The following is a 16,737-nucleotide window of genomic DNA, read 5'->3' on the forward strand; positions in this document are numbered from 1 at the left end:
TCTTACCTGCCTCCATTCCGTTTGTAGTTGTCGGGGACGTAATGCGGCTGTGAGAGAGAGAGACAGACGCACAGAGACAGAGCCACAGAGCCACACAGGGACACAGAGAAACAGTCAGTCAGTAAACCAGGTTACTATTATTATTATTATAGTATAGATATTATATTACGATTGACTTTTTAGCAGACATCCTTACCCAGGGGGACAGGTTGGTCAATAACACTATTAGACACTAGTGACACCCCCGGAGACCCCTATCCGCCCCTCTCTGCCCTCGGGCCTCCTAACCCTGCGTCCCCCACCCCAGCGTCCCACCTGTTCCCCTCTCCTCTGCCCCCCCAGCTCACCGAGAAGTCCCTCTTGGGCGCCAGGCGCTTGGGGAAGTGGTTGAAGGCGTAGCTCTTGGTGCACACTGGGTACCGGTTCCGGTGGATCTTGTAAAACAGGTGGGCCGACTTGTCCAGCCGGTAGTCACAGATATACACATCCTGCTCCTTCACTCCCTTCGGCCGGCCTGCGCGGAGAGGAAGGGAAAGGGAACGCGAGAAGGGGAGAGGAGCAGAGAGAGAAGGAGTAAGGGAGAGGAGGAGAGAGGGAGCAAGGGAAAGAGTCAGATAGTGTGTCTGTGCGTGTTAACTGTGTCCAGGTGCATGTGTGTGTGTGTGTGTTACTGGTGTTCAGGTGTGTGTGTTTTACCTGTGTCCAGGTGTGTGTTACCTGTGCGCAGGTGTGTGTGTGTTACCTGTGCACAGGTGTGTATGTGTGTGTGTGTGTTACCTGTGCACAGGTGTGTATGTGTGTGTGTGTTACCTGTGCGCAGGTGTGTATGTGTGTGTGTGTGTTACCTGTGCGCAGGTGTGCATTACCTTTGCAGTATGTGTAGAGGTCCAGCACGCAGCAGGTGCCCACCACGGCCTCCAGGGGGATGATCTCGTACAGCGGCACACGGAACAGCTCGTTGTGGTAGAAACGGCGCGACGGAGAGTGGTGCGTCTCGTGCGGCCGGAAATAGTGATGACCGAACGCAAACCTCTCCCCCCTGAGAGAGAGCGAGAGAGAGCGAGAGAGCATCAGAACCTCAAAAAAACAAAACAAACAAAAAAACACCTTTATAAATAATGTCCCCCCACTGCCTCCCTCTCATCCCTCTCATCCCCTCCTCCTCCCCTCCATTTCCCCGCTCTCACTTGTCACTCTTCCACAGTTTCTCAATGCGGAAGATGTCCAGTTTGTCTCTGTTGATGTGGGACAGGAGGCGGTAGGACTGTCTGACCGGCTGACCGTCCGGAGTCCGTCTGCTGTCCCTCATCAGGTACACGCAGTCACCTGGGCAGACATGCAAACAGGTGAGACAGAGCAGGGACAAGCAATCACCACAACAGACACATGAAACAGGAATAAAGAACAGGACAGACACACAAAGACAAGTGTGGGAAAGGGATAGGCAAAAACCCACACACACACACACACACACACACACACACACACACACACACACACACACACACTCTCGTACCCTGGTGCAGGAGCAGCTCATCCCTCAGCAGGCAGATGAAGTAGATCGAGCCGGACTGAGCGTAGCTGGGCTGAGGCAGCATGGGCACTTCCTGTGCACAACAACAACAACGACACAACACAGAGAGAACTCAATACAGCGTCAACAAAGCTCGTTTTCAATTGGAGTGGAGAGAGAGTGAGAAATGAGAGAGGAGAGAAGAATTACATTTAACAGAGAGTCAAAATGAGGGGGGAGGAAGAGGACAAGAGAGAGAAAGAAAGGAGAATGGAGAGAGGGTGTGAGAGAGAAGAAGAGGGAGAGAAGGGGTGATAGGAGGAGGAGAGGAGAGGAGGAGAGGAGGGAGAGGGTGAGAGAGTAGAGATAAGTGGTGAGAGGAGGGAGAGAAGGAGGAGCGGAGGGAGAGAAGGAGGAGAAGAGAGGGAGAGGAGGGAGAGAAAGTGAGAGGCGGGAGAGAAGGAGGAGAGGAGGGAGAGAGAGAGAGAGAGGAGGAAAAGAGGAGCGAGAGAAGGAGGAGAGGAGGGAGTGCAGTTACCCTGTCCACAGGCCGCGGGTCGCACTGCTCACACAGGTAGTGCTCCACGTCTGCGTTGACCCGCATACAGTCACAGTGCTGCCACACCTGCACAGAGACAGCATTAATACACACACAGCATTAATACACACTAGTGCTGCATGGTATAACGAAAATTCAATACTTTTTCAATACGAAACAAAACAAAACGATTCGATACTAGAATTTGTGTTACTTTTCGGTACTTCTGTCAAATGTGTGTCAGGTCGTAAGGACTGGAGAATCAAGTGGGTCTAGTAATTTCAGACTTTTTCAGACTCGCACAGCACTACACACTGGTAAAACAAATGCAAGCAATAGAGCAGTGTTAATTTTGTCATCGAAAACTATGACTAAAAATATTTGTCAATGACCTATTTTCAGTGACGATAACGAGACAAAATACTGGGAAGAAAACGATAACTAAAAAAATGCCTTCTAATTTTAGTTGACTAAAATGTGACTAAACGAAAATTAAACGCAAGACTAATGGATGTAAATTACAGTATTTTGTGAGGCGGCCGGTCATGGGGCTGTTTCATGGTCCAATCATAATCATGCATGCCTTGACTTGGCCATCGCGTTCATGTAGCACAGCTAATTGCAGTTCTGGACAGATATGTGCTGCTCCACCCATGGGATAGGTGGGATTCTGCAGCTCTGTGTAGAACCGCGGAAACCGCCTCTTCTTTTGTATAGGACTGGTAAGTGCGGGTCTTGTAATTAGTAAAGTTAGGATCTAATTGGTTAACTTATAAGTACAGTAAGCCAAGTGAAGTGCCTACAGCATGAAGCGCAATTCACGCTTGGCTACAGCAGGGCTTAACAATATTCTTATGCTTTTAATATCACTTTAAACATGCAATCGTTTGTGTATCAGCGGGGGAAGTCTTTGAAAATGAAATGTTAATGCAAAAGCTATTTGAAATGTTAATATTGTCAGCGAATGAGCACACTGGAATATAAAAATACAAATGGCATAATTATATTTGCATTTTTACTTAAATAACACGTGCATAAATGGAAAATGAAAATGCAATTGTGGAATTACATTTGCATTTGAATAAAGTCCACTATACGCTTCCATACTGATCTTGTAACAGTCAATCAATATGTTTATGTTTTGCATCAAACCACTAATTGATGCAAACATCTGGCATCAAACTTAATGCATAATGGTGATAATGAAGTAAAAATAAATACATAGATTAGAATGTGACTAAAATTACATTGACTAAAACTAGACTAAAATGACAGTTTTCATCAACTAATATTAACTAAAACTAATTAAAGATGAAATGACTAAAATGTGACAAAAACTGATAAGCATTTTAGTCAAAAGAGTAAGACTAAATCTAAAATAGCTGCCTAAATTAACACTGCAATAGAGAGAGGTCGTGTTTATGTAGCGCAGCTGTGCGCAATTCTGTGCAGATCTGCAGAATCCCACTGATCCCATTGGTGGAACTGTAGAAATCTGCGCTACACAAAAGTGACTAAAGATACACAGACACCTTTGCAGGGCTGGAGTGTGATTCAGCACTTACACAAAGCAAAACAAAGGCATGAGAAAAAAAACACATACAAACAGCTTCTGAAATGAGTTCTGCGTTTAACCCCAGCAAAATACAACAAAACAATCTGTCCACTACAAAGGATTTAATTCAGCGATGGTTCAGTGTGTGGGAGACATGGCATTTCAAGTATTTATGTTTCCCCACTATGCAAACATGTTGAAATCAGTTACTATAATGTGTAATTGCTTGAATAAACAATGCTGCTGTTCTGTAACAAATTACCTGCTTGTGAGACAAATATTATATTGTTATAATTATTTACGGTGTTGTAGTTTATTAGTTAGTTAGTTATCTACCCAGTTATCAGCATATTGTTCAGTGTTTGGAAAAAAAGCCCAACGGTTATTCCGTGGCTTTGGCTAATATGTTTTTTGTTGGTTTGTCATGGTATCATTGTGGTATCGAGTATCAAATCCAGTATCGGGGTCACTATTGATTATCGTGACACTAAAGCTGGTATCGGAGTCAAAATTCTGGTATCGTGACAAACACACACACACACACACACACTCCCTCTCTCCCCTCTCACCATGCACTTCTCGCACTGGATCATTAGACCCTCGTCCTTGTACATGCCGCAGATGCAGCGGATTATCTCGTCAGGGGCGTGGCCGGGAGCGTGGCCGGGGGCGGGGCCTGGGGGCCCGTCACGCTCCAGGGAGTCGCTGCTGTCCGCCTCGCTGGCCGTCTCCCCCACGATCTCGTCGATCTGCACGGCCGCCTCGTGCCGCGCGCCGTAGTACGCCTTCCGCAGCCGGCACACGCCGCGTCCCACCGGAGACTTGCGCCCGTAGTACTTCTGCACGGACAGAGAGACAGCCTTTGAGACACAGAGACGGGCGGACAGGCAGGCGGACAAAGACAGACAATGACACAGACAGACAGATGAACACAGACAGACGGATGGACAGACGGACACAGATGGACAGAGCCAAGGACAGACAGACAGAGACAGAAAGACAGACAGAGACAGACAAACAGACGGACGGACAGACAGACAGACGGACTGACCTCAGCATTCCGGAACACCTTGAGCATGTCCGTGTCGAAGGCCTCCACCGTTTTGTAGTGACCGGTCAGGATCTGCTTCTCGATGGTGCTGAGGTCCAGCGGGTCGGACACCTTCTCGTAGTACTCTGTGTTACTGCAGCAACACAACAACGCGGAAGCGTGACACAACCACTGACACTCACACACTGACACAACCACACACTCACAAACACTCTCATGCACACACACACTCACATACACACAAACACACTCTTACACTCTCTCACACTCACACTCACACTCACCGTTTCCTGGAAGGCAGATTGAGTAGAGGAGCAGCAAGAATCTGACTAGCAGAATCTGGAGAGAGAGAGAGAGACTGTCACACAGTGTCAACGAATCAGTGTGTGGATGAGTCAGTGTGTGGATGAGTCAGTGTGTGGGTGTGCTGGTGCCGTACTGACCCTTGTAGCTGATGATCATGTCGCAGATCTCTTTGAAGATGTGAGCGAGCCGGGCTGTGCGCGTCACCTCCGTGTTCTCCTCCGCTGCCGCCAGCCGCCGCGTGCGCACCGACCGCGCCGTCTGCAGCGCCGAGAACTGTGTCAGGAACACGTCTGCACGACACGGACGCGCAAGGTCAGAGCTCCCCCATACACACACACACAGGTGATCAGACAAAAGGACACAGCAGGGGTCTTGCCCTTTTCTCATAGACTAATTCAAGACTTTTTCCCCTACTCCATCAAAACTGCTTTTTAAGATTTCAAGACAAATCAGTAGCTGCTTTTTTCTTGTGTTACAGAAGTGCATATTTATAGGGTATTTTCCCAAATATTTTGCAATTCCAATCAATAAATCTAACTAATAAATACAAAATACTTAAAACATTACTCCTTGAACATGTTCATGTAATTGCACCACAACCAAATATAACTCCCCTGTCCTCTGGGAGTAATCTGTATTTTCAGATGACTGCCAATTGCAAATTCTGAAGGAAGGGGGAGGGGTTACTTGGTCTGAGTTAGAATAAGAAAAATATTGACAACTGTGACATATTCTGGAACCAGACAGTCTACTGGTCAAAACAAGACCATCCACGTTTTCGTAGAAGCAACACACCAGTACAGAGCTTAAAATATCAGGAAGTAAACACTCTCTGTACAGTGTAGTGATACAGACCTCTTTTATATCATCGGATCTGAACTTCTCTGTGTTTGATAGAACATCAGATATTATATACTTGATTGATTGTTAGGGTGTTCTGAACAAAATAAGCCTATTTGCAAAGTAATCCAATCGAATTTGAGGGATCTGTGAGTGTCTGAGTGGGTCCCCCTCCCCCAACATCTGTCTGTGCCATTCATGTGACACGAAAACACTGCTATATGCAATATGCAAATTCGGCGGTTAGCCGATAGTGTCTCTGCACAAGAGGACTGTGCACAAATTGATTACAATATCACTGTGTGTCTGTACAGTCACAGACCGCCTGGTGACACATAAAGCTGCAACACGCCCACAGAGTCTCATTTTTAGAAAGACTGGATCCAATTTTGGATTTGTAAGTAGTAGTATTTGGTTATTTGTATTAATTCAGCTACAGTGCTGTTTGGCCACTTGGATATGTGTTTGGACAGCACCTACACCTCTCACAAACGCCCTGCTACAGCGGGTTCTGTTTGTCCTATCAGCACACAAATTAGTACAGTTGTTGTCAAGAGCTGCCTTCTTTAGGTGATGTGAAACAATGTGCAGAAAAAATCTTGTTTTATGTGTATTGTGTTACTCCTAGCTATGTTCTGAACATATATAAAGAAAATTCAAGCAATTTCCTTTCAAATGATACCATCCATATGGATGTGATGGTAATATTTACAGAGTTTTTAAATTGGGCCGCTCCTTTTAGGAGGAAATTCCCATTTTTTATGTCAGCTGAAGAGGTTAAGTTTATTCATAGTTAAATTATTTGTAACAAACTTTGCCGTACGTTACTAGGAGAAGTGTAGTTATTCAAGTGTAATAAAGTCTAGCTAAAATATGGCTGTGATGAAGTGCCAACTTGAATCTGCCGTCAATGCCCCATCCACGATTCTCTCCTTGAAGTATCTTTAGGGAATCTGTAAGTCTTTATCTGTGATAAATTGTGTGTTCCAGATCGCACTGAACACCCGACTACATGGCAACAAGAGACGATTTTAGATTCAGATTTATCTATGACAAAGATCAAAGATAATTCACTGATTTTCTAAAGATACTTCAACACCTCCTAGAACTTGTCAGCTATCATTTCAAATCTGGTCGAATTTTAAATCAAACCATTTAAACACTGTAACAATTTAATATTTAATGAGACTGCATTGATTAAAAAAATAGTGATACTCGCTCCAGACAACAACAACATATAACCCAAAGACGTGACTTCTGGGAGCTCATGAATATTAATATAAAACCGCTGAGAGTAAGCGCATGGAGGATGGAAATATTTTGGCAATAGGATTTCCATACCTTTCCCAAATTATATTTTATTTTCAATACTAGTCAAGGTCTGGAAACCAGTCTTTTAAAATTCCACTATTTTCCAGACCCTATACAGGTGATCAGACAGACACACATACAGTACCGGCAGACAGACAATGCGCTCAGACAGACAGAAGTCAGCAAACAACAGAAAGGAGGAAAGAACAAACAAATAAAACACTGGTCACATGTTGGGGGTCGGGGGTGAAAGGTCATGGGGAGCAGTCACCTGACTTGATGTTGCCGTCGTCGCGGATGACGCCCCCCCAGCGCGTGTACACGGACAGCCCCACCTCGCGCTCGCGCTCCCGCTCCCCTAGCTGCCGCTGCCGCACGCGCTCCCAGCCGCGCACCAGGAATACGCGGTGCTTCAGCACGAAGTTCCTGCCAGGAAGAGAGTGTCTATACAGTCACTCAGTACAGCGTGTCGTGTGTGAGCGCGTCAGTGCGTCGGCGTGTGAGTGAGTGCGTCAGTGAGTCATTGTGTCAGAGTGTCAGTGTCAGAGTCAGTACCTCTCTCTGTTTGACATGGGCTTCATGTGCAGGTGAGGAGAAAACTTCCCACTGTCACTGGACTCCTCCTCCTGAGAGACAGAGACAGAAAGAGAGAGAGAGAGAGAGAGAGAGAGAGAGAGAGAGAATGTTCAGAAAATTCAGAATGTGTGTCCCCCAATGCCCCAGTCCCTCAGTGTCCAGTCCCCCAATGCCCCAGTCCCTCACTGTCTAGTCCCCCAATGCCCCAGTTCCCCAGTGTCCAGTCCCTCAATGTCCAGTCCCCCAATACCCTAGTCCTCCAATGCCCCAGTCCCTCAGTCCCCCAGTGTCACCAGTCCCCCCAGTGTCCAGTTCCCCAATGCCCCAGTCCCACAATGTCCAGTTCCCCCATACCGCAGTGTCTAGTCCCAGTGTCCAGTTCCCCCATGCCCTAGTCCCTCAGTGTCCAGTCTCCCAATGCCCCAGTCCCCCAATGCCCCAGTCCCCCAGTTCAGAGTGCCCCAGTGTCCAGTTTCCAATGACCCAGTGTCCAGTCCCTCAGTGTCCTAGTCCACCAATGCCCCAGTCCCCACCTGTTCAGTCCCTCAGTGTCCAGTCCCCCAATGCCCCAGTGCAGAGCGCCCCAATGTCCAGTTTCCAATGACCCAGTGTCCAGCCCCTCAGTGTCCAGTCCCCCTATACCCTAGTCCACCAATGCCCCAGTCCCTCAATGTCCAGTCCCCCAGTGTCTAGTGCCCCAATGCCCCAGTCCCCCAGTGCCCAGTCCCTCTCACCCGTTTCTTCAGCTGGTGTTTGGACTTGCGTTTCTCCTTCAGCCTCCCCGGCCGGCGGGGCATCCCCGCTGCACCGCCCTTCCCCGGCAGCCCGTTGACCCGCTGGCTCTTCCCCCCAATGATGCCGCGGCAGCGCTCTGAGCCACACATACACATTTGCTGCAGAGGGAGAGAGATGGGGGGGGGGATGTTCAGTGAGGGAGTCAGAGCAGGGGACAGAGGGAGAGGGGGATAGAGAGCGAGAGAGAGAGGGGCAGGAGAGGGGTGAAGAGAGGGATAGAGGGTCTCACCTGTTTCTCAGTGTTGAACGAGTGGAAGTTGTAGTCATAGGTGAGCTCAGTGCCGCTATTCATGTCCTTGAGGGCAAACAGGCCGATCCTGTACACACCGTTGACTGACCTGAAGGAGGAGAGAGGGAGGACTCAGTATTCTCTAAAGACAGATGGGCAGAGAAAGAGAGATAGAGAGGCAGAGAGGCACACAGACGTGCACAGAGAGATAAAACTAGAGCCCGACTGATACAGCTTTTTTGGATCCGATACGGATACTGATAAATGGGGAGAAAAAAATCCTGATTACTGATATATCTGCTGATATTGAGTTTTTTTTGTCTGCATGCAAAACAGACATTTTCTAGCATGGATGCCTCAATTTTGGCTCTCAGAGAGAAATTGTGACAAATATTTAAAGGCAGGATTTTCACATTTGAATGTTAACATTAAGTTAACGTTAATTTTCATCATAAATAACAACCACAAACCAAACACTGCAAAAATACATTAAATAAATTATAATAAAAAATTTAGAAACAAACAAATAGAAAAATGTGCATGTTCTATAAATTACAACAAATAATAAGATTATGTTAAGTGTTAAGAGCTGGCCTAGCTAATATTAGCATTTTACGTTTTTCCACTCTCATTGTCTTTAGATTGTTCTCTGTGATCTGAGCTTGCTTGGACATTGGACATTTGTAGAATTTTCTTTGCTGATATCCAGTCAACATCTTCAGTGAACATTAAAAAAAAATATTTATATTAATTGCTATTATGAATCTTTAGAATTTACTTTTCAGTACAAATGTGCCTCTATGCCATAGTTTACGGTTATCTTCAGTCATGACGAAAATAAACAATCATTACTGGATACTCAAATGCAGCACAGCTTTCAAAAACACTTTCTATTGGTTATGAGGGTTTTAGTAAAACACATGTTTATTGGTTTATGAGCCCTGTGCTTCTCAGTGGGTGTGTGAGAATCACTGTGGAAAACTAAAAAACGATGGTAAATAAATATAATAACGACTGTAAAACCAAATAAACATGAATTAATTTAATTTATTTTTTGTCTTAAGCCTGATGAAGGATTTCATGGTAATTTGAAAAAAAAAAAATTGCCAATAGTTTGAGAAACTGTATTGGTGCATTATGGTGGAATATGGGCCATACCAATATTTCTGTAAAAGGCCTATATCGGCCGATAATATCGGTGCTCCAATATATCTGTCGGGGCCTAAATAAAACCCAAACATAGACAAGGACACAGACAGTCACTTACAGACAGAGACACAGAGTCACAGAGAGACAGAGAGAAACAGACAGCAGTGGAGATGGACAGAGAGACACAGGGACACACAGTGGAGGGACAGACCATTTCTGCATCTCGCAGTTGGGGTCGCAGCTGTGGTTGATGAAGCGCGCCTCGTTGCCCATGCGGTAGCTGTCGATGACCATCCCGCTGTCCAGGCTGAGGCAGTAGTGGTCATTGTGTGTGTGGTACTGCTCGATCATCCGGTTCCTGAGACATAAGCACACAACCACACACAGTCACTACACACACACACAGGCCGCTCCCCCTTGACCCCTGGCCCTTGACCCTAGGCCACTCTCACCCAAACCAAAGATCTTCTATTTAAACAAGATAGTCAATTCCACCTATTTAACATGGGAACATCAGTCTTACCAGAAACGGTGCATTATGGGAGTAACAAAGAGTTCCGGTGGCGATAGGTGGGTGACAGATCGACAGCAACTCAAAACATTAGAGAGAGTGTGTGGGTTATTATTATTATTATTATTGTCACTTATAATTAATTTATAAAAACAGTAATACTAATGTCTCGGAAGTGTTCGGTATTTGTTGTATTATATTTGAATTAAATTGTACAGAATATCATCCAGCTGAAAACGGAAAAGAGCTTCTTATTTTTATTGGTTGTGTTGCCACAAATACTGAAAACCTTCGTGGCATTCGAATTACAACTTCTACTACTGCTTACAATGACAATAATTATTATAATAATCCACACGCTATCTATTCTTTTTGAATCACCGTCAATCTTTATCAGTTGTCTTTGATAACAAACCAGCCTCCTAGATCAAAGCTCTCTGCCTCAACACTCTTGTGCTCATGAATATTTATGAAGCTGCTACTAGAGACAGCTCGCCCATAAAACGATCTTGTCAGGTCAGGTGAAAACACTGCTGTTGAAATAATAACTTGTGTGTGTTAAGAAGGGGTGTCTGTAATACAATCCAGGTGCATTGTGTTAAAACATGCAATTGTTTTTATAAAAAGAAACATTTGAATATGAAATGAGGCAGGTTTTCCATTATACACATAGGGAGAAAAGCGCCACCGGAACTCTTTGTGACTCCCATAATGCACTGCGTCTCAAAGATGGAAGAAAAGGGGGCGTTGACCATCTTGTTTAAATAGAGGATCTTTGCCTGAACTCGATCACCACCTCGCCCTGACCCCTGACCCTTAACCCCAGACCTCGGACCTCCCTCACCTGAACTCCTGCTCGCTCACCACCTCGCCCAGGTACTCGATGATGAACTGTCCGGCCCGCAGGCTCTCCTTGGTGCGGATGCCCCAGCCCTTGCCCTCGGCCCGGAAGCGCTCCAGGCACTGCACCCACTCGTGCCGTTGGATGCGCTGGTTGTCGCACTGCTCCCCACAGGGGCAGGCGCTGGGGGAGCACTCGGCAAAGATCATCCTGGGTGGGAGGGAGAGAGAGAGAGAGAGAGAGAGAGAGAGAGAGAGAGAGAGAGAGAGAGGGGGAGAAGAATACAGAGTTACACAGAGAGAGTGATGCAGGTCCAGCAAGTATCCAGCGGGTGTCCAGGAAGCTGTCCCGTGTTAATCGCTCGGGCCATGCAGGCTGCAGCCTAGGGCCTCTCTTCACATTAATTTAACAAATGTTAATTATAATGTTGGTTGTTTAGTAATTAAGTTTCTCTGAGCTTTTTTCCTGCAAATAAACCCACAACTATTGTGCTATCGCGAGAATAAATGATTACTATCAACACCTAGTTGAAAATGTCTGGCAATGCTGTCTTTTCTAAGTTTGACCTTGCGTGGGTCTACAAAAATGAGTGGGCAGGGCCGGCTCGCCCATTGAGCAAGTGTGTGCAACCGCACAGGATGACAAGACGTGGGGCAGAGCTGTCTCCAAGATTACAAACCTGTCAAAACTCATGTCATGTATGTCCCGCCTCCTAAAGGCAAGTAACCAATCAGACGCATCAGATATGTTCTGCCCCCTGGAGCAGTTCTGTCCTAACAGAGTTGGTTTTCCAAAACCTCGCTTCACTGATTGGCTCATGTACCTCTGCTTGAGGGCGGGACTAAGCTACTCAGCTTAGTCCCGCCCTCAAGCAGAGGTACATGATCCCTGAGAGCCTTTGACAGGTCAGAATTATTTTAAAGAAAAAGCCGGGAGGAAGTAATACTTTGTTTGGAAACGATGTGGAAGCAGCGATCGACTGTAAGATCTTCATTGTGAGACCGTGAAACATTAGTAAAATCCACTGTTTTCCTGAGGAACTCCTTCAGTTTGTGCACTGCCCAGTCACCACGGAATATGTTCATTTAAGGATAAGGGATGTCATACTGTTTTCCCTCATGTGGATATTGCTTTCAGAATAGATTTGACTTTATCTGCCACAAATGCAAGAGGTGAGAGTCTTTTTCAAGCTGGGATTGATCAAACAAACTCAGGACCTCAGTGGGTGAACTGTGGCTGAACCACAGACTCTGATGTCTGTTGAACAGGATCTGCTGCGTCAGAGGGACGTCACCCTTATCAATCAGTGAGTTTGCTTCAAAGAAAAGCAGGAAAAAGATTCACTAATATGACATCATCGGTAAGTCGGATATTTTGAATGCTTTACATCAAACTCACAACAGTCTGAATTTTTAGATGTACTGCCACGTTCGTGTAGCGCACACTTCTGCAGTTCTGCGTGGCTCTACCAATGGGAGCACTGGGATTCTGCAGATCTGTTTCTTTACATTTTTTCTGTGTGAAGAGGGGCCTCAAAATTGTTCATAACCTAGGGCTACAAAATGTCTAAACCCGGGTCTACCAGCGGGTCTCCAGCGTCAGTACCTGTTGAGACAGTCGTCGATGCAGCCCTTGTCACACATGTCCTCCGGTCTCTTGCAGTTGCAGGTCGTCGCCTCATAGCCGGACAGCGGCTTCACGTCAACATAGACATCTGAGAGGGGGATGGAGAGAGGGAGATAAATAATCGAGTCCTTGAGGACATTCAGAGAGAGTGACAGAGAGGGGCCATGGGGAAGAGGGGACCAAGACAGAGATGTAGAGGGAGGAGAGAGGAAAAGGAGGAGAGAGGGAGAGTAGGGGAGAAGGAGAGGGAAAAAAGGGAAGAGGGAGAGAGGGAAAGTAGGAGTGTAGGGGAGAGGGAGAGATGGAGAGTAGGAGAGCAGGGGAGAGGGAGAGGGAGAGGAGAGGGAGAGTTGGGGAGAAGGAGAGGGAAAGTAGGGAAGAGGGAGAGTAGGAGTGTAGGGAGGAGGGAGAGAGGGAGAGTAGAAGAGCAGGGGAGAGGGAGAGTAGGGGAAAGGAGGAGAGAGGGAGAGGAGAGATACTCACTAGAGCGAATCTTCTTGTACAGAGGGACATCAGGCTTCTTATACAACTGAAACACAGAGACACACACTGTCACCTTGCTGTGTACACACACACACACTGTTACCCTGCTGTGTAAACACACACACACACTGTCACCCTGCTGCGTACACACACACACACACACACACAGTCACCCTGCTGTGTACACACACACACACACACAGTCACCCTGCTGTGTACACACACACACACAGTCACCCTGCTGTGTACACACACACACACACTGTCACCCTGCTGTGTACACACACACACACACTGTCACCCTGCTGTGTACACACACACACACTGTCACCCTGCTGTGTAAACACACACACACACACAGTCACCCTGCTGTGTACACACACACACACTGTCACCCTGCTGTGCAAACACACACACACACACACTGTCACCCTGCTGTGTAAACACACACACACACTGTCACCCTGCTGTGTACACACACACACAGTCACCCTGCTGTGTACACACACACACAGTCACCCAGCTGTGTACACACACACACACACACTGTCACCCTGCTGTGTAAACACACACACACACACACACACACTGTCACCCTGCTGTGTACACACACTGTCACCCTGCTGTGTACACACACACACACACACTGTCACCCTGCTGTGTACACACACACACACACTGTCACCCTGCTGTGTAAACACACACACACACACACACACACACACACACACACACTGTCACCCTGCTGTGTACACACACACACACACACACAGTCACCCTGCTGTGTAAACACACACACACAGTCACCCTGCTGTGTACACACACACACACTGTCACCCTGCTGTGTAAACACACACACACACTGTCACCCTGCTGTGTACACACACACACACACTGTCACCCTGCTGTGTACACACACACACACACACACACACACTGTCACCCTGCTGTGTACACACACAGTCACCCTGCTGTGTACACACACACACACACACTGTCACCCTGCTGTGTACACACACACACACACTGTTACCCTGCTGTGTACACACACACTGTCACCCTGCTGTGTACACACACACACACACACACACACTGTCACCCTGCTGTGTACACACACACACACACTGTTACCCTGCTGTGTACACACACACTGTCACCCTGCTGTGTACACACACACACACACACACACACTGTCACCCTGCTGTGTACACACACACACACTGTCACCCTGCTGTGTAAACACACACACACACACTGTCACCCTGCTGTGTACACACACACACACAGTCACCCTGCTGTGTACACACACACACACACACACACACACTGTCACCCTGCTGTGTACACACACACACACACACTGTCACCCTGCTGTGTACACACACACACACACACACTGTTACCCTGCTGTGTACACACACACTGTCACCCTGCTGTGTACACACACACACACACACACACTGTCACCCTGCTGTGTACACACACAGTCACCCTGCTGTGTACACACACACACACAGTCACCCTGCTGTGTACACACACACTGTCACCCTGCTGTGTAAACACACACACACTGTCACCCTGCTGTGTACACACACACACACACTGTCACCCTGCTGTGTACACACACAGTCACCCTGCTGTGTACACACACACACACTGTCACCCTGCTGTGTACACACACACACACACAGAGACACAGTCACCCTGCTGTGTACACACACACACACTGTCACCCTGCTGTGTACACACACACACACACACACTGTCACCCTGCTGTGTACACACACACACACACACTGTCACCCTGCTGTGTACACACACACACACACACTGTCACCCTGCTGTGTACACACACACACTGTCACCCTGCTGTGTACACACACACACACACTGTCACCCTGCTGTGTACACACACACACACACACACACACTGTCACCCTGCTGTGTACACACACACACACACACACACACACACACACACTGTCACCCTGCTGTGTACACACACACACACACTGTCACCCTGCTGTGTACACACACAGTCACCCTGCTGTGTACACACACACACACACACACTGTCACCCTGCTGTGTACACACACACACACAGTCACCCTGCTGTGTACACACACACACACACACACACTGTCACCCTGCTGTGTACACACACACACACACACTGTCACCCTGCTGTGTACACACACACACACACTGTCACCCTGCTGTGTACACACACAGTCACCCTGCTGTGTACACACACACACTGTCACCCTGCTGTGTACACACACACACACAGTCACCCTGCTGTGTACACACACACACACACACACAGTCACCCTGCTGTGTACACACACACACACACACACACTGTCACCCTGCTGTGTACACACACACACACACTGTTACCCTGCTGTGTACACACACACTGTCACCCTGCTGTGTACACACACACACACACACACACACTGTCACCCTGCTGTGTACACACACAGTCACCCTGCTGTGTACACACACACACACACACACTGTCACCCTGCTGTGTACACACACACACACACTGTTACCCTGCTGTGTACACACACACAGTCACCCTGCTGTGTACACACACACTGTCACCCTGCTGTGTAAACACACACACACTGTCACCCTGCTGTGTAAACACACACACACACTGTCACCCTGCTGTGTACACACACACACAGTCACCCTGATGTGTACACACACACACACAGTCACCCTGCTGTGTACACACACACACACACTGTCACCCTGCTGTGTACACACACACACACACAGTCACCCTGCTGTGTACACACACACACACACACACACACTGTCACCCTGCTGTGTACACACACACACACTGTCACCCTGCTGTGTAAACACACACACACACACTGTCACCCTGCTGTGTACACACACACACACTGTCACCCTGCTGTGTACACACACACACACACACACACAGTCACCCTGCTGTGTACACACACACACACACTGTCACCCTGCTGTGTAAACACACACACACTGTCACCCTGCTGTGTAAACACACACACACACTGTCACCCTGCTGTGTACACACACAGTCACCCTGCTGTGTACACACACACACACACACACACACTGTCCCCTGCTGTGTACACACACACACACACACTGTCACCCTGCTGTGTACACACACAAAAACACACAGTCACCCTGCTGTGTACACACACACACACACTGTCACCCTGCTGTGTACACACACACACACACTGTCACCCTGCTGTGTACACACACACACACACAGAGACACAGTCACCCTGCTGTGTACACACACACACACTGTCACCCTGCTGTGTACACACACAGTCAACCTGCTGTGTACACACACACACACACACACTGTCACCCTGCTGTGTACACACACACACACACA

At 47.6% G+C, this 16,737-nt stretch overlaps 1 protein-coding gene across 2 annotated transcripts in view; it reads right to left on the reverse strand.

Annotated features, from left to right (window-relative positions):
- The window catches only part of ash1l (ash1 (absent, small, or homeotic)-like (Drosophila)), a 44,923-nt gene that overhangs the window by 2,789 nt on the left and 25,397 nt on the right, over positions 1 to 16,737 (reverse strand). Inside the window, exons 8-25 of one of the 2 annotated variants that reach the window (XM_066721015.1) lie at positions 13,325 to 13,370; positions 12,821 to 12,929; positions 11,219 to 11,425; positions 10,075 to 10,221; positions 8,715 to 8,823; positions 8,425 to 8,583; positions 7,670 to 7,740; positions 7,386 to 7,540; positions 5,101 to 5,253; positions 4,942 to 4,996; positions 4,658 to 4,790; positions 4,176 to 4,445; positions 2,052 to 2,138; positions 1,517 to 1,607; positions 1,188 to 1,326; positions 867 to 1,039; positions 348 to 514; positions 7 to 47 (exon numbers count right to left, since the gene is read on the reverse strand). In XM_066721015.1, the coding sequence (XP_066577112.1) occupies positions 7 to 47; positions 348 to 514; positions 867 to 1,039; positions 1,188 to 1,326; positions 1,517 to 1,607; positions 2,052 to 2,138; positions 4,176 to 4,445; positions 4,658 to 4,790; positions 4,942 to 4,996; positions 5,101 to 5,253; positions 7,386 to 7,540; positions 7,670 to 7,740; positions 8,425 to 8,583; positions 8,715 to 8,823; positions 10,075 to 10,221; positions 11,219 to 11,425; positions 12,821 to 12,929; positions 13,325 to 13,370 (2,312 nt within the window). Of the gene's footprint in view, positions 1 to 6; positions 48 to 347; positions 515 to 866; positions 1,040 to 1,187; positions 1,327 to 1,516; positions 1,608 to 2,051; positions 2,139 to 4,175; positions 4,446 to 4,657; positions 4,791 to 4,941; positions 4,997 to 5,100; positions 5,254 to 7,385; positions 7,559 to 7,669; positions 7,741 to 8,424; positions 8,584 to 8,714; positions 8,824 to 10,074; positions 10,222 to 11,218; positions 11,426 to 12,820; positions 12,930 to 13,324; positions 13,371 to 16,737 lie in introns of both variants that reach the window. The other variant, XM_066721014.1, reaches the window with a different exon arrangement.

This window comes from Amia ocellicauda, chromosome 14, assembly GCF_036373705.1.
Source record: "Amia ocellicauda isolate fAmiCal2 chromosome 14, fAmiCal2.hap1, whole genome shotgun sequence".
Classification (NCBI taxonomy): Eukaryota; Metazoa; Chordata; class Actinopteri; order Amiiformes; family Amiidae; genus Amia; species Amia ocellicauda.